Source organism: Danio rerio, chromosome 11 (assembly GCF_052040795.2).
Source record: "Danio rerio strain M-AB ecotype USA chromosome 11, GRCz13ab, whole genome shotgun sequence".
Classification (NCBI taxonomy): Eukaryota; Metazoa; Chordata; class Actinopteri; order Cypriniformes; family Danionidae; genus Danio; species Danio rerio.
Genome location: NC_141031.1, coordinates 12,287,638 through 12,309,692, shown reverse-complemented (window position 1 = coordinate 12,309,692; position 22,055 = coordinate 12,287,638). Strand labels below are relative to the sequence as shown.

Genomic DNA, 22,055 nt, shown 5'->3' with positions numbered 1-22,055 from the left:
TGATCATATTATTGTATTTGGTAATAACTATTTATTATAATATTAAGTTATGACATTTAAATATATTTTTCTTTTTTTTTTCTTTTTTTTAACCTTGCCTCCTGTCCAATAACATTTAATAAAAATCCTTATATCGTTTGTGTATTTGTTTAATATATTTACTATATAATACATATAGTAGTAAATATATATAAAAATAAATTCATTTATTTTTATACTGCAGGTTAAATGTGTTTATACATAGTTAACTTTAACTGTTAAACGCTTGCTACTAAATTGGTTAAAGTTATTAGTAACTAATAAAGTTTGGTAACCATTAACTTTTCTAAATTTGATTGTAAAGCAATAATGTGCACCTTTTGTCATTATCAGCTAAACTTGAACTCAATTATTTGACATAAACTTGAATTAAATCAAACTGAATTATTATTACATACAGTATATAATGAGAATAAAACAATAATATATGAAAACCTTTATATACTGTATATTATAATAATCATTTATAATTAATATATATCATTATTGCATGAATTCCTTATATTCTTATATCTATTTATTATTTTAATTAGACATTACTTTATCATGTACACTTTCAATAAATGACAGAAACAGTTATTTTGATTTAATTTGCTTTGTATTGAACAAATTCAGTGTTGTACATGTAGAACTTGGAGCTGTGATGCTTTTAGCTGTGTCGTTGTCTCGCCTCATCAGTAATATAATAAAGTAGGGAGCTTTCATGACCCTTTAAGAGGCGCGTCAATGGAGCAAAGACTATGGAGTAAATTTAGTGCCAAAAAATCCAGTATTTTGCAAAGAATCACTCAACTTGCTTGTGAAAAACGTATTGTAAAGGTAGAATAGTAAACATGCTTCACATATCCATTATCACATTTCACAGACACAGTCCACCCTACTGCATTTCGGCCCTCGAACAAACACCAGATCTAGTGCATACAGCTGCGACCTGTCTGTTGCGGATGCGAGACAGTGGCCCTCTTCTGAGATTCTCTTCACCCGATTCCCTCCAGACACATCCAGGTGGATTCCTCACTGGCGCATTCAGACAGATTTCTCGCGAGTGTGGATGCGCCACTTTCCTCCTTCAGGACAGCGGATGACGCTATGGGTCAGTTTACGTCAGTCTCCAAGAGGAAGCCTGAAACCTGGGCTTAAACTTCAGCATTTTTAATTAAATAAAACATCTAATAATAATAATAATACTAATAAACTATAATAATATAATAATAAACACAATAATAATAATAATAATATAATAAACACTATAATAATAATATTTTAATAATAATAATAAATAAACACATTAATAATAATAATAATAATAATATTAATAATAAACACATCAATAATAATAATAAAATAATAATAAAAATAATAATAATAATAAATAAACACATCAATAATAATAATAATAATAATAATAATAATAACAAATAAACACATCAATAATAATAATAATAATAATAAACTTTTATTTAGGATTCAGCTAATTAATTTTAAAGTGATAAAACATTTAATTTTCAGTCTATATTTATATACACAATTATTAGCATTTTTAAAAATAAATTTAATAATTCTAAGATAATAATTAATAGATATGTTGAAACTAGGGAATATGAAATTAATATTATATTACGTAAAACACTACAGCAAACAGGTGAGTTTCTGCCTTTTCACCAGTTTATTGAAACATTATTACACTTAAAAGCGCCAGCTAATACATTTTACATTGTAATAAAACATTTAATAAGCTAATTCTTATTTTTTACTTCATATTTTTATGCATAATTAGTAGCTAAAGGTTAGGTTGATTTTTTTATTATTTAAATAATTATATTAATCATATATTAATAAACTTGGGAATATTATATTAAGATTATATTACGCCAAACAGGTTATTGCAACATTTTAACACATTTTATCAGCCCTCCACGACGAGTTTAATCGGGAAATCAAACATTTACATCTAACCACAAACACATTAAGTAATTAGTTATACTGTCCTACATTAGTGATTATGTTTAAAGCGAAAGAACATATGTCATATCTATCTACATTATAATATTTCATTTAATTGAATAGCGGGGTTAATTTTTCGCAATAATGTAGAATATATAGAAATAATGATAATATTACAGCCTCGTAACTGCTGATTTTATACTAACCGTTTACATTAACGTCTAAATGATCGATATATTATGTTAAGTAGATACAGTAAGACAGAAACTCATCTGTTCACCGATCATTTTATTTTAGTCAGCTGTAGTTTAGGCATGGGTTTCAGGCTTCCTCTAGGAGAGTAACGTAGACTGACCCATAGCGCCATCTACTGTCTCGTTGAAAGAAATGGCGCAACCGCATTTGCAAGAAAATCCGCCTGAATGCACTAGTGGGAGAATCCACCCGATTGCGTCTGAGGAAATCGGGTAGAGAGTCTCAGAGGAGAGCAACCGCCTCAAACTCGTAATGGACGGGTATACAGCTGTATTTTTCTGTGAAATGTGATTGTATTCGTGAAGCACCACTGAGTTTTGCTTTGTCAGCGAGTCGAGTGAGTCTTCGCAAAATGCTGGATTTGTTTGTAAAATATTGGCACAAAATTCACTCCATACCTGTCGGCCCCATGAGTTGCATCCAAGAACAGTAGCTTTCAGCGCTGAAGATAAAAAGATGATACTTATCCAGCGATACTTATCCTACTTTGATTCCCTTCGGTGTTTCCCTCTCGTTCTCATGTAGTGGCCTGATCTTCCCCTGCTGTGCAGCATTTCTGGGTACAGAGCAAACAGGGTGAACATTTACAACAATCAAGCATAGTGTTAGTTCAGACAGGTGAAGTCTAGAAAGGATACAGTTGTGAATATACATTAACGATAATTATTTATATTAGTTGAACAATATGATTACTGTACAAAAATAATTACATTACTGTGAGGGTAGGTGTTAATAAAATACAATTAATGGGTAATTTAAGAAGTGATTTAAATAATTCTAGTTTATTTCCAGCTGCAGCTGTATCCCTGAACAACAACCGTTCAGACGGGATACGTCTACACTCTGTAATAACTGAAGAGCGGGCAGGGTGAGGGGATGCATGAGGAAGTGGACATTTTTTGCCATAAAAATACTACCAATTGCATGAGTCTGATGCTGAATGTGTGAGAGTTGGCAGCCCTGGTTCAAAGTATTCAAATTTACATGTTAATCAGCCTCTTGTTTCTGACATTTGCATTAACTCATAACTAATCATATAAAATATAGATAATCATAATTAGTTGGTTTGCATGATTTTGGGTTCTCTTCGTTTACCCCATGGGTCGGGTGCAAATCACACAGGGGACTGACCCATACCTGCCAACACTCCTTTTCCAGGGAGTCTCACGTTTTTTCAGACCTGCCATGTAATTTCTCCAGGAAAACTCCTGTAATTCCCTCATCCAGATACCCTTACACCCTTCAGAGACAAATCTTGGCAGGTGTGGACTAATTCCCTTATTTTGATGCTTGATACACCCTGAAGAAAGTCAACACGAGATGTAATGAATGGTCAGCCCCTTAAACAGTGAGAAATAGTTTGCTTTGATCTGTATCTTAAATAAAATGAATAATTAAAATAACGACAAACCAAAACTTGTCGATCCCACCAGATAATTGGGTGTAGAGGGAACTATGAAACTGTGGTGATATTTTACCTCTTTGGCAAGCTGCTACATTTGGTGACCTGAAAAGAAAATACAGAAATTAGGTCTAATGTCTACATTACACTTGGATTTATTCTGATGTTAGAGTGAATTATGTACTTATAAAACAAACACATAAAAAAGATGAAATGTGAATATTTCTTCAAAATACCTTAAACCATGGATGATGCGGGATGTCTTCTAAACTGATCCGCTTAGATGGATCTTGTTGCAGGAGGCAGCAAATCAGATCACAACAGTCTGCAGAAAAGAGAGAAAGAGGAATTTTAAACTTGACGTCTTACAGTTGTCCTTGTATGAAGCTGTAAGCTTTAAACTTGTGAGTGATTCAGAAATATAATTGATTTTTGTTGTGATGAATGGCAAATCACCATGTGACAAGCGAGAACTGGACCAACAGCTTGAATTCATCCGCAGCAAAATCCTGGATCGTGGAAGGCGTCCACACAGCAGTACATATAACAGGATTCCCAATGACCACACAGTGGCAGGTTTCCCATGGTACCGTCTCATCATGTTAAACTCAGGAGGGGAATACTGTCTCGTCCCTGAAGAGAAGAGAGATTATGTTGAAGAGAAGAGAGATTATGCTGAAATACTACCACAGGTTTTCACTGTATACATTAGCATGTTTTGTGGTTATTACAACATGCTTTAAAGCATTAGTTTACCCAAAAAATTATTTCTGTTATTAATTCCTGCAATATTACTCCAATATCACTTGATTAGCTAATCGAAATGTTTTAAATTCCGAATCGATTCTGATTAAACACACAGCCCTAGTAATTAACAGAACTTTCAGTTTTGGTTGATCTAACCCTTACTGTCACTTGTCATTAGAATTGAAGTTCAAAACTGTTTGAAATTTGCATCATAATACACATACCACTGTAGTGATGATACGCAGAATCCTTCAGGAGGTCCCCGCACCCAAAGTCAATCAGTTTGACCCGGAGTGTTTGTGGGTTGATCAGCAGGTTCTCCAGCTTTATGTCACGGTGAAAGACTCCGCGAGCACAGCACACTTGAGCGGCCCGTATCGTCTGCCCCATGATAACCCGTGCTTTGGTTTCATTGAGGAATCCTCCAGAGCGTTTAACATAGACGCTCAGATCTTCACAGGGTGTGGAAAGTTCCAAAACCAAGATGTAGTGGCCAGGATAGTCCTCCCAGTCCAGGAGCCGAATGATCTCTGGAACCCTGGGGCTCTTATTAACCATGAGCATCAGGGCAACCTCTAATGGAACAGGTGCAAAATGTCTCGGCTAGAAGAAAGGTCATTAAGGATTGTTAGATGAAGGTCCTTTCCCATATGTGGATACACTGGACAGTCTTTTAATTTAGTTACATGTAAATGTTTGAAAAATATGCTTACAATATTGATGTACTGCATGGTTGCCCACTTCTTGATGAACTTTACTGCCACCTGAACAACAAAACAAATTATTTAATTGTAAACAAGATCAGAAGCACTAAGAGGAATCAAAATGGATAGTGAGATAAAACATTTTGCTCTGTGAAAAAGCAATGATACCTTTCTGCCATCGTGTATGCGGGTCCCTTTATAGACTCTTCCAAATCCTCCCTGGCCAATCATTCTCTTTAATACAAACCCCCTCAACCTTTTCTGTCCATTTCTAGCAGGGCCCTGATATATTGGCAGAGTACACTGTTTCATCGATGACAAGGCAGACACCATCTCAACAGTAATCGGTTGTAGCAGGTTCTTTTCTTGCGGTGCAGTTGTTGATTTTGCATCTGTATTGAAAAAAAAAAAAAAACAATGCCCTGGATTAAAAATCTTATAAAGGAAATAATCAAATCTCACTCCACCCATTTATCCCACAGTCAATCACATTACATCATTAGTTAGACGTCCATCTCCATTTCATTTCAATATACTGTAATTAACCACACAAGAAATATTTTCCTTCACCTTGAAAAGCATTTAAAAGCATTAATTTCATTACACAGGAAAATACCATCTCAATTATCATTATTTACTTATTCATGTCTACGTTAATGCATAAAATTCTGACAGTCCAAAACATTAAAAATACATTTTGATCTCATTATTTGCATCATTACATATTCAAAATCCATGATACACAATATTATAGCTAAACAACAAGACATTAAAGAAACACAGAAAGGTCCAAATTTACCTTAAAATCTGTGGACATTTTTCTAATGCTAATAAATAACACATGATTACAAAAGAGACACATTCCCCAAGTCCTCTCCTCAATATTTAGGTCAATTGTTTATTTTTAAAGTATATTTCTGGCCTTTCAACTAACTCCCTGGTGCTGATGGTATACTTTAATGGGAATTATTCACCCGCACTCTGTCAGAACTTCAATCATTTCTGATTCTTTAGATTTAGTCATTTAGCAGATGCTTTTGAGAGTCAAAGATTGAACTAAAGACCTGGATTAGAAACTTGATCATTGCCCTAAAATTCAACTAGATTTTTGTTTTAATATGTTTCTTATGATTCTTAGTTCAAGACACAAGACAAACCAGTTGCACATTATCATAACATGTGGCATGATGTGGCACACCTTTCCACGAGGAGGCACGCTTCAGGACCATAATGTAGTAATCGGGCTTGTCCTGCCAGTCCAGCAGCTTAAACTTCTGTGGAACTGTTGGGTCCTTTTTAGGCATGAGTAACCTGGCCACCTCTAATGGAACGGGTGCAAAATGTCCAGGCTAGAAGAAAAATCATTTTAAGGATTGTTAGATTTTCATTTCCCCAATATGGATGGATATACTGGACAAACTCTTTTATTTACATGTAAATATCTGAAAAAGATGCTTACAATGTTGATGTACTGCATGCTCCTGCGTTTTCTGGTGAATTTTACTGCCACCTGAACAACAAAACAAAACATTTCATATAATTGTAAACAAGATGAAAGACATTTCTTGGACCTGAAATGAATAGTAAGATTCATACCTTAAGGCCATCTCGTCTGCGTTTCCCTTCATAGACGGTGCCAAATGTTCCATGGACAACCATTCTTATTAATTCAAACCTATTCAAAATGTTTTGTCCATTTCCAGCAGGTCCAGCGGGTCTTGGATGTACTGGCACAGCAGGCTGCTTTACCGACTGAGCGGACACCATCTCAACGCTAATCGGTTGTAGCAGTTTGTCTTCTCTGTTCTGGGTCCAGAGAAGTACAAAATCTATATTGCCTGTCATCCTCATGTTTCTCGCTGGCTCATCATCTGTACTGGAACTGGATACTGATGTTGCACTTTGATCGGTATCATACAGCCCAGAGCTGTTGGACTTTCCTGCAATTGTTGATATTGTTCCTGTGTTGAACAAAAAAAAACAACATCATGGATTAACAATCTGATAAAGGACTAAATCAAACTTATCATCTTTATATAATGCATGAAGGTGTCGACATTTTTCGTATGATTTTGGGTTCTGTTCGTTTACCCCCATGGGTGGGGTGCGAATCACAAAAATTAAAAACTGCTTTTATCCAAGTCAAAATAAAACAAATAAGACTTTCTCCAGAAGAAAAAAAATTATCAGACATACTGTGAAAATGTCCTTGCTCTGTTAAACATCATTTGGGAAATATTTAAAAAAGAAAAAAAATCAAATGGAAGTTAATAATTCTGCCATCAACTGTACATTTTAATATATGTAAATAAAAATCACCTCTTGAACAGAAATTAAAAACAAAAAGCTTCTCACCGTTGCTCTGTTGACTCAAGTTGGCTTCACGGCAAACCCGTGGTGATGGACACTCCAAGATAATGGTGTAATAATCAGGCAGATCCTGCCAGTCCAGCAGCTGAATGGTCTTTGGACCTCTGAGGCTCTTATTAACAAGGGCTAATAGACCGACTTCTAATGGAAGGGCTACAGGATGACCAGGCTAGAAAAGAAAAAAAAAATGTTAGTCCATTTTAATCCAAAATATTTACATTTTCAGTTTAAAAAGATGGCTTTCACACTGCTTAATCATCATTCTGTACTCCTTTTTAACTAAAGGTAAAAGTACAATTTAGCATTTATTGCTCGTACTATGGAAGTCAATGGTTACAAGTATTCAGTATTCTTTCAACAAAAGAAACTCAAAAAGATTTGGAACCACCTGATGGTGAATGCATGATGGATGAACTATCCTTTTAATTTGAATAATTTTGAAAAAAATAAATCAACATTAAATTGAACTTTCTCATGCAAGTCGTCAAATTTACGAAAAATGTATTCAAATATAAGTGAACTGTTAGCGTTTCCTAAAAATGATTGTGTCAGTAAATATATCAAGTTTACTTCTATCTAGGAATTCTGTCAGTATAGTCAAAGTTACATTTCTAAAGTCTTTTTCTCAGAGTTACAGTGCTCAGCATAATTGAGTACACCCCATTTTGAAAATGAATATTTTATGCATTTCTCAGTGAATATAGGCAATGTATTTTGGTGCATTTAAACAAAACAGATTCATTAAACACATATATTTATCAAAATAACAATTTTGTTACCAAACATATTAAGAAATTGAAAGATAATACAATAAAATTTTGTAAAACTTTGCAAAAATTACAACCCAATTTTAATAAAATTTTTAAATATTTTTTGCTTCTCTTGATTTTTCCTCTTTTTTTTTAAATTTGTATTTAATACTTTTCTATGACACATAAATTTGGGTGTACTAATTTTGGACCGTTATCATAAGTTATTTTGTTAGATAAGCTCCAGGTTTGACTTCAGTACTGGCTAATTTAATGTACATGCACAAATATAATATTGTCTAGCTTCCTATAAAAATATGAATTTAAAAGAGGATTGTGAAGGGTGTATTTATATAAGCTGAGCACTGTACATACAGTATATAATAAATGCATCAAAACCACAATGAAACTATTTGTTATGTGTATTATAATGTATGTGAAATTCTAGGATTCCCTTTAAATGGTTTAGATTATGACCCAGGTTATCAATGACAAGTGTGAAAAGCCATACTGTGTGGGGGGAAAAGAAGCTTTGGTTTACTTACCACTATGCATGTCACCTCCCAAAACTTTCTTACAACTTTCACTGCCACCTTGAGGTTATCGGTCATACGCCTGCCCTCGTAGATGGTGTCAGATCCTCTCCTACAGAGAATTCTTCTGACTTCATACCGCCTCAGAATATCACTGGTTGGACTGTGGTGTGCTTGAACCGAAACAGAATGGCTGGAAGAACTCTGGACATCCATTAATTCAATTGTTGGACTGGAGTAAAAAGTGGTCAGCTTTTTAAAGCTCTCCAACATTCTCCACATTTCCGGATGCTCAACAGAACTTTCTTCCTTCTTTCTTTTACTGTTCGGCCCACTATCAAAATACTCATCCTTTCTCCTTTTCCTCAGAGACACTATAACAGAACTGTCTTCCGGCTTCCTTTTTCTGTTCAGCCTCCTATCAAAATACTCTGATTTTCTCCTTTTTCTTAAAGGCTCTTCAACAAAACTCTCCTCTCTCTTTCTTGTTCTGTTCGGCCTCCAATCAAAATACATTCTCCTTTTTCTTTCTGGTCCCTCATCAAAACCCTCCTCCCTTTTCCTCTTTGTCTCTGACCCCATATCAACATCCTCTATCTTTCTAGAAGACTCTTCAAAATAAATCTCTTCCCTTTTTCTTTTACTTTTTAACCCCCCATCAAAATAGTGATCCTCTTTCCTTTTTCTGAGAGGCTCTTCACCAAAAATCTCACCCCTCTTTCTTTTTCTGGGTTGCCTCCTATTTAAACACTCTAAATATTCATATTTTCTCCTTTTTCTCTCGGGTCCCTCTTCAAATATATCCTCCATTTTCCCTTTTCTCTTAAACCCCTTAATAAAATACTCTGTCCTGCTTATCTTTGTCGGAGGCTCTTCAGCAGAACTCTCTTCCCACTTTCTTTTTCTGCTTAGCCTCCTAATAGGCAAACTAGAAAAAGACAAACTGTCTTCCCCATTCATTTTTCTCTCAGAACCCTTAAAAAGCTGTTTCATTCTCTTTCTTGGAGGCTCTTCAGCAGAAATCTCCTCCATCTTTCTTTTCCTGTTTGGCCTCCTATCTAAATAATCATATTTTCTTCTTTTTCTCTCTGGTCCCTCATCAAGACCGTCCTCTATTTTCCTCTTTCTCTCACACCCCTTAAAAAACTCTTTCATTCTCTTTCTTGGAGGCTCTTCAGCAGAAATCTCCTCCATCTTTCTTTTCCTGTTAGGCCTCCTATCTAAATACTCATATTTTCTTCTTTTTCTCTCTGGTCCCTCATCAAGACCGTCCTCTATTTTCCTCTTTCTCTCACATCCCTTAAAAAACTCTTTCATTCTCTTTCTTGGAGGCTCTTCAGCAGAAATCTCCTCCATCTTTCGTTTCCTGCTTGGCCTCCTATCCAAACACTCGTCCTCTCTCCTACTCTTCTCATATCCCTCACCGACACAAACGGGATGAAACGCAGCCTCGTTCGTGCCGGGTATTGGGGGTGTACGGAAACCATACACCTGATAGCTGTGAGAACTCCGTTTTCGCTCCATAGACATGTTTTACAGCTCTACAAATGAAAAAATAATGATGCGCGTGTAGAAAATTCAGAGCTAGAGAAGCACTACGTCATGTACTGCATGTGTTCCAGACATTCTATTTCTTGCGTCATCGGAGCTGAGGTAAACCGGGCTGCGCTTGTTTTCATTCAAATAGCCTCGCACTTTGACAGCACTATATATTTATTAATAGTAGAATCTGTATATATTTTGATTACATATTATTTATATTATAATGAAATGGTCAAAAATGTTATGATAAATAGAAACAAACTAATACACAGACATCGTCAGTTTTTTTGTTGTGCATATTCGGCCATATTGTTATTTACTGCGTGCATTACTGCCATTCGGCCATATTGCATGCATTTACTGTTTTTGCTTCATAATTTAGCTCGCACGCAAAGATGTTTCATCCAATATATTATAGAGGGATATAAATGTAATCACGGTGTCATAATTAGTTGTTATTGCTACTTTGTAAATAATGAAAAGAGGCCATTGTTTTTCATTTTTTATTTTATTTTATTTTTTTCAAATTTTAAAGCGGTCTTGAGTTTTTAATTTCACTTGATATGACCATGCTCAATCCAGCTGGGGGCGCTGTTGGCCCAGAAACAATAACAGGCACATATTCATTTTCGAAAACATAGGAAATGTAATAAATGCATTGAGTTCTCTTTCCCAGATAAGATTTGACCATTATTTGGACCCTCCAGCACTTTATCTGGTTGGATACTAAAGATGTCGAAGAGAGAATCAGTCACATACTTATTACAGACAATATTTATTTAATATTCTTTTAATATTCTTTTTCATGCCATGTTAAAGCTTTTAAAGTTTTCCTACCTAAATAAGACGTTTATACCACATAAAAAGTTATATATTATATTATAAGTTTTATACACACACACACACACACACACACACACACACACACACACACACACACACACACACACACACATATATATATAAGAGAGTCAGTGAATTATAATTAACATCAGTGAAAGTCAGTGAATTAAAAAAAATAATAATATTGAACACATTTTTCTACTACATACAAATGTGTTTTCGTTCAGCCAAACACGACAGCTCCAAAACTGAACCGAGATGGAGCAAAAGGAAGAGGTGCTCTTCTGTCAGACATCTGTTAAGGCGCCAAACTAAAGAAGACGACCGGGGTCAATGACAGAAGTGCACCTGTTCTTGAAAATAAGTCGACTGGACTCCACTCCAAAATACAAGTCAATTTTGATAAATAATATTTGAATTATTGCATTAATATTTGATCAACAAAACGTATTTATTTATTTTTTTGACAGAGGCTGGAGGTCGAAGTGGTGGAGGAGGAGGAGGAGGTGGAGGCGGCGGAGACAATGGTGGTGGTGGTGGTGGAGAAGGTTTTGAAGGTGGCTCTGGTCCAAAGGCAATGGGAGGGTTGTTCAGTGAAGCAGTGCCTAAATTACGACCCGTCGGTGGTCAGTTTCCTTTTCAAAAACTGTTTTCTTTCAAAGTTGCAAATTTATGCGCAAAATTTAAAACAAAGATTCTATCTCGTGTGTTTAAGGCAGAGGTCACCAATCTCGGTTCCTGCTCATGAGGGGACTCTTAGACATCCTCCCCTTTCATCTCGCTCCTCTTCATCATCTTCAATTTCTTCTGGAAATGCACCTCCACCACCTCCACCTTATCGTCAGCCGCCTACTGCAAATGGTGACCCAGCCCCGGAGTTGCCACAGAGGCAAAACTCACTAACCGGAGAGGCCATGGTAATGCTAATGCCGTAACCAAGCTCCACCTCCTCCACCACCTTCCCAGCAAAACAGACGCCCCCCTTCACCAGCTCGTGATCCAGTGGGACCAGCACAGGTAAAACATCTTGAGATGAAAATCAAGACAGGCCTAAAGGCCATTTTGCACTAAACACAAAGCAATAAAGTGACGCGAATCACCAAAAATTAATCTACATCAAATTTATGCCTCGGCATAAAAGGATAGTTCACTCAAAATTGAAAATTCTTCCAACATTTACTCACCCTTGACTTGTTTCAATGCACTTGTTCTGTTGAGTAATGGAAACCTTTAACCTTTGACTTTCGTAGTATTTGTTTTTGCTTCTATGGATGTAAATGTTTACATGTTTCCAAAATTCTTCAAAATATAATCTTTTATGTTTAGCAGATGGTTTGGAACAAGTCAAGGGTGAGTGAGTGAGTGAGTGAGTGAGAGAGTGAGTGAGTGAGTGAGTGAGAGAGTGAGTGAGTGAGTGGGTGAGTGAGTGAGTGAGTGAGAGAGTGAGTGAGTGAGTGAGTGGGTGAGTGAGTGAGTGAGTGAGTGAGTGAGAGAGTGAGTGAGTGAGTGAGTGAGAGAGTGAGTGAGTGAGTGAGTGAGTGAGTGAGAGAGTGAGAGAGTGAGTGAGTGAGTGAGTGAGTGAGAGAGTGAGTGAGTGAGTGAGTGAGTGGGTGAGTGAGTGAGTGAGTGAGAGAGTGAGTGAGTGAGTGAGTGAGTGAGTGAGTGAGTGAGTGAGTGGGTGAGTGAGTGAGTGAGTGAGAGAGTGAGTGAGTGAGTGAGTGAGTGAGAGAGTGAGTGAGTGAGTGAGTGAGTGAGTGAGTGAGAGAGTGAGTGAGTGAGTGAGTGAGTGAGTGGGTGAGTGAGTGAGTGAGTGAGAGAGTGAGTGAGTGAGTGAGTGAGTGGGTGGGTGAGTGAGTGAGTGAGTGAGAGAGTGAGTGAGTGAGTGAGTGAGTGAGTGAGTGAGTGAGTGAGTGAGTGAGTGAGTGAGTGAGTGAGTGAGCTTTTAAACATGACTTCGGATTAAGTTTTCCACTTTTGTACATTGTTTTCAGGCCCGTAGCCAGGGGTGTTCGGGTGGTTCGATAGACAGACCCCCCCTTGACAATGTCCAGAATTTGCCCCCTATGAGCTCATTTGTCCCAGTTTTGACAGTATGCCATAATAAAATGTGAAAATAACCAATAGAAGAAGGCTTTAGGAAAAATAACCAATAAAATACCAATAAATGAAGGCTTTTCTTTTTTAAATGGATTAATTCTGACTGAGCAAATGAGCTGAGCAGTTATTTGCATGTAGGCTACAGTTTTTAATTTAAAACAAGTTTTAACAGATTGCCATTTTTTGTTTGCTTTTCTGTGATGGATGATAATAAATTAGCATTTAATTTTTTTATATATTTTTAAAATTCTAATCTCATTCATTACATTATATATGAAACTGTAATAATACAGTTTAAATGTACATTTGTAAATAAAAATACCTTTTGGTAAACAAAAAATACAATTGTATGATAAGCACTGCAAATCAGCAAAACGATCAAAATATAGCAAATATTTTTGTTGCATGAAAAAGTTTGGTAATGAGGACCATCTGACAAACTAATCCAGCACAAATTTTGCTTAAAATGTCACTAAAATGCAGGATTTGAACCTCATAATTTGAGGCGAATAACTACAAAAAGGTCCACTTTTTGAGAAAAAAAGAACCACTCCTTTTAGGTGTCTGACTACAGGCCTGGGTTTTATGTAAGGTTTGATTTCTGGCTTGAAGGCTTGAAAACTTCAGGGTAGTGTGGATGGAACATGTAACTTTAGCAAAACTGATGCGTTTTAAAACTAAAACATGTAAGTGTAAACGTGGCCTAAGTTTTGAGAATTTGTTAAATCCAGCAGTGTCCCTTTTTATATATAGATATTTGTTTAAATACATTTTACATAGATAATTGCAGGCTGCAATGTCAATAAGTAATATAATATGTGTGATGATAATATAGTGCAGGAGATGACCTAGCATGATCTTAAATTTTGTCATTATGATGTGTGCAACTACCACAGCCATTCTTGACCCAGAGAGGGACGGGGTTGAGCAGCAGCTCATTAGCATTGAAAGAGATATGAAGCAAAAAAGTGTTTTTGACAGGGTAAAAAGAGTGTTTATTTACTCCACCATTGAGAAATATAATTAAAATAAGTTAGACTTGTCATTAAGACCCTAAATAGAATCCAACACAAAATCAACAAAAAGTCATTTTTCGCGATCCTGCAAAATAATCGAAAAAAATCGAAATAATCTCATAAAATAACCAATTCCAAACCATATAATCAAATTATATTTATTTCAGTTTGGACTTAGATGTTGCGTGCGCCCTCACAATCCTAACATTACATGGAGGGGAACATGTTTTACAGCCTGTGCAGTAAGCAGCGGATGTGACGCACTTCAGACTGCAAAAGAAAGTGGGAGCAAACATCTAACAAACAGAGCAGTGAAACGGACAGAAAAGCAAGCAGCTTACAATGAAGGAGATTGGTTAAGGATGATGGCCACTGGATTATCTGAATTGAAGGACATAATTTGTGCTTTAAATAGCTGGTATTATTATGTGCTTCAAATCGCTAAATTATTTTGTCTCTTTCCTTGCTGTAGATGAGAGAAAACACTTCCCTGTCATTGACGAGTTTTACAGCAATTCCTGTTTTAGGTGTATTATGGTAGGAGAAGCCCTAACAAAATGTCCTGAGTGAGGTGCATAATGTCAGATGTCAACTTTTACATGACATTAAAGATGCCTGATCCAGCTAATCAAGTCGAACGGGATAACTAGAAAACTACAAGTATTTGTTGGAGCAAGGCTGGAACTAAACTTTCCATTACATTCCTCACAGTATTGTATAGGAGTGGGCGGTTATGAACATTTTTCCTGCATTCAAATCATGTCGGAAAGATTGTATTCATAGGTTAAATGCACATGAACACCACCACTAACATAATTCTGAGTGGAAAAACTCAGGAATTTAAAAATATTTGAGTTATTGAAGTCAGCAAATTTGTACTTTTGTCGTTTACACTATAAATGTGGCCTCCACAAATATTTAAGACATTTTTTTTTGCAGTTATGATCATATAGAACATATAGAGATGACAGTGAGTAAATAATAACAGAATTAACATTTTTGGGTGAACTAACCCTTTAGAAACCAAGTAAAAACAATACACTTTTATTTTGTAGATGTAGATAAAATCGTGTTGAGTGTCATGTGTAAAATGTACATCGGCATCTTGCTGTGACCAACATGATTTGAATGCACCTGCAATACATTCATTCATTCATTCATTCATTTTCTTTTCGGCTTAGTCCCTGTATTAATCTGGGTTTGGAGGAAACCCATGCAAATGCAGGGAGAACATGCAAATTCCACATAGAAATGCCAACTGACCCAGCAGAGGCTCGAACCAGCGATCTTCTTGCTGTGAGGCGACAGCACCACCTACTGTGCTACTGCGTCACCATTTTATATAAATGTTTTCCTGTAAACAAGGTTGCTTTTAGACCTATACATAAAAATCATTCCAAATACTGAAGCAGAACGAGACAATGTAAAAAACAAACAAAAAGTTCAAAAAATTATGAAAAGGAATAAAAACAAAACAATAAAAATATACAAATGAAATGAACAGTGCTTTAAGCATCTTCACTGTTAGAATTAAACTTGATTTGTTTCTTATAAAGCTACAAAGTCCTTCAGTCAAGAGCAGTGAGAGACTTTTAGCTTGTCTTTTTTTTAATTAATATTAGGGCTGCATGATACTGAAACAGTCTGACATTGTAGTATTTTGTTTTGCTGGGATACATATTGCTAGAGAAATATTATGCAATAGCTTTATTTGAGAATATTTCAATCATTTAGATCGACTGGGATGATCAAGTGTTTTATCTATTAAGTGCATCTGCATAAAATACAATAAATTAAAATCATACGACAGAGCAAAATTAAAAGTTAAGTCTAAGAGTATTCAAATACAAAAATGTAACGATCAAACGTGAAATAACATGGTCATCAATGTAAAAAATATCTTTAGGCAATATTATAAAAGAGGGGTGACACAGTGGCACAGTGGGTACCGCTGTCGCTTCACAGCAAGAATGTCACTGGTTCGAGCTTCGTCTGGGTCAGTTGGCATTTCTTTGTGGATTTTGCATGTTCTCCCCATGTTCGCATGGGTTTCTTCCGGGTGCTTCAGTTTCCCCCACAAGTCAAAAGATAAAGAAAATGAATGAATAAATTATAGAAAGAATATCTTTATATTTTAATATTTAATAAATAATCTAATCCTGCGATTTGACTATAGCAGATACACACCTTGCACCATTGTATTTTTCTATCGCTTTAAGAGCCACACATTTCCAAATTATGGTTTCACTTTCAAATGCGGTTAAATGTTCAACTCTTTATGTTCATTTATTACGTATCAGATGAGGGTGTGTGTGAATATTCACTAAGGGTCACATTCATTTGCTTGTATTTCACCATTTTGGCATTTTTTAATATACACTTAGGCATGGGCCAGTGTAAGATTCTGATGGTATGTTAACCTTGCATAAAAATATCACGGTTTCACTGTATCATGGTGTGGAGATAACTGCTCTAAAATATATTCTTTTTAAATGTCTGGGTAAAAAACTACAATAATTTCCCCCTTTAAAAACAATGGGCTCTATTTTGATGGTCCATGCGCAGAGCGCAAAATGCAGGGCGCAAACGCTTTCAGGGCGTGTCAGAACGCGTTTTTGCTAATTTACGGACGGGAAAATGCGCTTTGCGCCAAGGCGCATGGGCTAAAAGGGTTGAGTTTATTTTCTTAATGAGTTATAGGTGTGTTTTGAGAATAAACCAATTAGAGTCTCATCTCCCATTACCTTTAAGACCCAGCTGCGTCACGCCAAGAGCGCATTCGCTATTTACAGGACGCAAAGTAAGTCTAAGTAGAAAAAAATGAGCATTTCACAAGCAAACAGTTCACAGTTGACAGTTTTTTAACAGAAAACTGTTAAACAGAGCATCTACTGCGTGAGAATGAGAGATAATGGAACTACTTTCACATTCGCTCTTGGATAGGGAAACCTTTACGCACAGACATCAATTAGCCTATAAATAATTAATTTCGTTTGGTAAGCGCAAAGATTCGTTTCAAAACTATTTTTAAATTCAGTTCTAATTTCCAGCAAACGAATAAATGAACAACAATGACCAAGTGTGGTCAAAATACTGAGTTATTTCCAAATACACCTGCCATGCCCCATATGGTCTAAAACCTGACAGGTGGGCAAATCTAAGCTTGTTTTTAATAAAACAAATATAAATATGGATATAATAAATAATACTGCTAATAATAATACCATTATACAAAAGCAAATTGTTATGAATGAACTGAAAAAGCCTCCCGAGATGAAGAAGACATAAAAGCAGTGATTTTTCATATTTATGTAGGCTAGAAAATAATATGTTTTGTAATATTTTAATCCTTTATATTTATATCCTATATCTATTCTTATTATATCCTATATATATCCTTAATATTTACATTTTTTCATATGTAAAGATATTTGACTATTGCTCTCTTGTGCGTATTAAGCAGTGCGTAAGCGAGGCGCAACTCTGCGCCGGAGTTTAGACCGGGTTAATTTTGGTCTAATGAAAAATCTATTATGGTTTCTGAAAATAGCAACGCGCCAGCGGTCCGCCTCAGAACGCCTTCCTTTTTAAACCAGAACGCCTATGGGCGCACAAATGAGCGCTAATGCATTTGCTATTTAAACAGCGTAGCGCAACGCCTCAAAACGACTCTTGCGCCAAGCTGAAACTACCAAAAGACTATTGCGCCGCGTCTTGCTCCACACTGCGCCGGGTGTATGATAGGGCCCAATGTGTTTTATTTTTTGAAATATTTAAAACATTTTGTAGCAGTAAACATGTCAGGCTGAGTAAAAAGGAATCTTTGGATATCTTTTCTGCTGGAGCTGTTGTCATAAAACAAAAAAATAAAAACAATTTTTAAACATGCTTGGGAACGGTATTCCAGAAATTTTGGCGGTTTTAAAACCTTTACTTTTCCAAACCGCAGTATACCTTGAAAACAGATATTGTCCCATGCCTATACACAATACATGCTTTCAATAGTTTTCATGTGAAACTGAGCTTTTTCAAGGAACAAATGGAATATATTAGTGCAAGATTACTTGAACAGGGGCTGGAAAATGACACATTGACCGTTTTATCTCGATGAATGTTTTTTATAATCGTTAAAGCCGACAATCGATATTTCGATTTCATTGCACAGCCCTAAATTGAGGTTTTACTAAAAGATCTGTTAGTCTTCATTCCAGTTTAATTCTCTTGGCAGTATCTTTCTAGAGTTTATGATTACACGATTTAATATTTGTGATTATTCTTTTAAATGAAGGCTTTAATAAATGTAAAATGGCCCTCATTTAAAATGACGTGTTTTTTCAGCTCCTCAGGTTCCTCCTCCTCCATCTCGTACCGATATTCGGAAAACACCACCTCCTTCGCCTCCTTACCGCGGTGGCCCACAGACCTTCTTTGAGCCCCCGAGTTGTGCGAAGGCTCCTCCTCTGTCTTCTTCAGGACGTCAGTCTTCAGCACATGCGCCTCCTCCACCTCCACCTCTCCGCAATGGACACACGTCTTCCGCCTCAAGATCCTTTGCTGGTGAGTTTCATTTGCTTTATTGATCATGTGATCTCATCATTTTGTTTGTTTGCTGATTTGTTTGTTTGTGGGAAGTGTTTGTTAATCTGAACTTTGATTCTAGCTGTTTGTTGAATTGCATTGCTGTGTGCATCAGCTCATGAAAATAACTCTGCAGTCAAATGAACTCTCAGTAATTCACATTTACACAATATTTCCTTATTACAGTCATCAACAAAGCCTTCTCAGAACACAGAGATGTGTTGGCAGATAATGAAAAATCATAAAAGGTCAAGGTCATCTTTTTACTCTAGATTCAGTAAATAATAATAATAAAAAAGGTTGATATAGTTTATACAGGCGTCCTGCTATAACTCAAACCAAATAAGTCCATTTGTGGATTTCAGTGTTTTTTGTTGGTTTACATATACATTGTGGTTTATATTATGATTACACAATTATATATACATGTTGGTTTACATACACATTTGCGATGATTTTGCTCATGATTATGTGTCTTCAGTGTCTTATGTTGATTTATTTAACATAGATCTGGGCCGATAAAACGGTATCGATATTTATTGACCGAACACCATTATTAATAATGCTAAAATGATATCGGGATGAAGTTTTGGTGTTAAACGCTATAGCTTTATTAAAATGTGGCTGTTGAGCATGCGCCTTGGAAGGAATGCCAATAAGCTTAGAGTTATTTCCAGTCAAGACCCATGGCTTAATGGGACCCAAGCACATGTGACGTGCACGCATTTTCCAGGTGCATCTAGTTGAAAACATTTCATAATGCCAGATGCGCACCACGATTTATGTCAGTGGAACTAACCAATCTGCTCACACTTTGTATGCAATATACACATTTCAGTGAGCATGGCAGACTTAGACAAACACAAAGCATCCAAACACTGCAGTGCTTTTTCATTATCTTCATAAATACAAACTAGTATCCTTTACTAGAAAGCTCAGACTATCATCATTTGTTTTGTTAATAGAGTTTACTGTGTGATTATTATTTACTCTGTGATTATATATATATATATATAGACACCTTACAGATGTTGATCAACCTTAACGTTTGCTTTGATTGTTCAGCATTTATACTTTATTATTGCAAACACTTTAACAATTTATTTATAAAATTTGAGTCTCTTTTGCACTTATGTTTATTTTATAAGATATAAGAGATCAGATAAACAGTGTATGAATTTTTGTAGTTTTTGACTATTAAAACTATTTGCCTTAGTAATGTTGGTAAAATTAAAATAAAATGGTTAAATAAAAAATTCCTAATATACCTTCATAGATTAAAAAAAAGAATAGTTATCGCTACCGAATGATATTAAACATTATATCGTTTTTTTTTTTCTGCATCGCCCAGCCCTAATTTAATGTCTTACTAGGTGTGTAATGGTATATGTATTCTATTACATATACAAAATACATTCCAAAATACATATATGATGTATTTTATTAATGTAAAAACAATTTTATGACCAAAACAACACATTTATTCACAAGGAGTTCATTTGGATGTCAGACCAATGTTAAAACAAAACACATTACAAGAACAGAGCAATAAAAACAAATATCACATGACTATAGTTATTCAACCCTGGATTTGAAACCTGGATTCAAACTATTTCCACATGCCAATCAGAAACAATAACCACTAGAGACTAAATGACTTATCTCATTCATACAACGTGGGGTATAATTTCTTGATTTGTGTAAACATTTTTTTGTTGAAGTTGTTTCAGAGCAATACCTAAAAGCAATCAGGTTTCACTGTAGAGACTGGTTCAAAACATTTCAAAGCCTCGACACGTTTGATTTGACTGTTTTAGTGTTTCATGAAGCCTCGCTCTAACCCACCTCTAGTGACGGTTTGTTTCACATGCTCCCATGATGAATAGTCAGTCCAAACGTGCATCACTGAAGTTAGACAGAAAAAACTACAGCTGTGTAACAACTTAGCAGCCATTTACAAAGAAAATAATAGAAAATAATCAGAAATAATTCTGCAATGTTGCCATTGTCATTTCAACTTGGTACACAGAAGCTCTCATGCAACTCTTGCCCCACCTCTGATTTCTTCTGATTGGTTCATTGCTGTGTAACTGACAGTAATGAGCAGCAAGGTGCTGCAGAAGACGTGAATAGTCACGCATGTCTATCAACCGCATCTACATAGAAATCAAGTGAGTCGTTTTTCTCTATGTACATGCACAAGATTAAAATTCTGCTGCACCCCCTGCTATGATGGATCTCCAGTCAGTGCTGCAAGTTCATTGAAGAGATTTCAGTTTAGAAGCCTGCTTAATTTATACACAGTGAATTTATTCTTTCGCCTGGTGCCATATCGCGCACCTCTGCTGACTGTGCGCGCATCTCATGAAAGGGACAAGGCTTTTAATGTTGTGTCTGACGAAAACAGCACAGAAAAGAGACCAAGGCTCCTATATTGTTGCCACATAGACTACGTTTCACGCTTTATGTAGCTAAAATACACTCACCGTTCACTTTATTATGTACACCTTACTAGTACTGTGTTGAACCCACTTTTGCTTCTAGAACTGCCTTAATCCCTAATGGCACAGATTTAACAAGGTACTGGAAATATTCCTCAGAGATTTTGGTCCATATTAGCATGATAACATCACGCAGTTGCTGCAGATTTGTCAGCTGCACATCTATGATGTGAATCTCCCGTTCCACCACATCCCAATGGTGCTTTATTGGATTGAGATGTGGTGACTGTGGAGGCCATTTGAGTACAGTGAACTCATTGTCATGTTCAACAAACCAGTCTGAGATGATTCACGTTTTATGACATGGTGCATTATCCTGCTGGAAGTAGCCATCAGAAGATGGGTACTCTGTGGTCATAAAGGGATGGACATGGTCAGCAACAATACTCGGGTAGGCTGTGGCATTGGCACAATGCTCAATTGGTGCTAATGGACCCAAAGTGTGCCAAGAAAATATTTCCCACACCATTACACCACCAGCAGCAGCCTGAACTGTTGATACAAGGCAGGATGGATCCCTGCTTTCATGTTGATGCCAAATTCTAACCGACTATCCGAATGTCGCAGCAAAAATGGAGACTCATCAGACTCACACAGAACTGCCACTCACTGGATATTTTCTCTTTTTCAGAACTCTCTCTGTAAACCCTAGAGACAGGGGCGCCTGCAGGATTTTATTGCAAGGTACACACAGACCCCTCCCAACCCACACCCACACACCTACCACCTACCATA

The 22,055-nt window shown here is 36.1% G+C and overlaps 1 protein-coding gene across 2 annotated transcripts; it reads right to left on the bottom strand.

The window, feature by feature from the left end:
* Positions 1-1,804: 1,804 nt before the first annotated feature.
* On the bottom strand, positions 1,805-10,387 carry LOC147841685 (uncharacterized). Of its 2 annotated transcripts, none has more exons than XM_087273354.1 (12): positions 8,756-10,387; positions 7,447-7,630; positions 6,688-7,052; positions 6,551-6,601; positions 6,290-6,440; positions 5,260-5,483; positions 5,101-5,151; positions 4,612-4,990; positions 4,097-4,273; positions 3,877-3,965; positions 3,717-3,745; positions 1,805-2,794 (listed from the first exon to the last, which is right to left on the bottom strand). In XM_087273354.1, the coding sequence occupies exons 1-12, from the start codon at positions 10,271-10,273 to the stop codon at positions 2,716-2,718; spliced, it is 3,297 nt and encodes a 1,098-aa protein (XP_087129480.1). In that variant the 5' UTR covers positions 10,274-10,387; the 3' UTR covers positions 1,805-2,715. The 2 variants fall into 2 exon arrangements, 1 of the variants encoding a protein (XP_087129480.1); XR_015502384.1 differs by lacking the exon at positions 1,805-2,794 and adding an exon at positions 3,376-3,538 and having other exon boundaries at positions 3,650-3,745.
* Between the last annotated feature and the right edge of the window lie 11,668 nt (positions 10,388-22,055).

Excerpts from the sequence above, each read along its gene's own strand:
- LOC147841685 (XM_087273354.1), bottom strand. The coding sequence starts at position 10,273 with ATGTCTATGGAGCGAAAACGGAGTTCTCACAGCTATCAGGTGTATGGT. Across the intron at positions 6,441-6,550 it reads GCATGCAGTACATCAACATT|CCTGGACATTTTGCACCCGT; the intron begins GTAAGCATCTTT and ends TTTTTCTTCTAG. Across the intron at positions 4,991-5,100 it reads CCATGCAGTACATCAATATT|CCGAGACATTTTGCACCTGT; the intron begins GTAAGCATATTT and ends CCTTTCTTCTAG.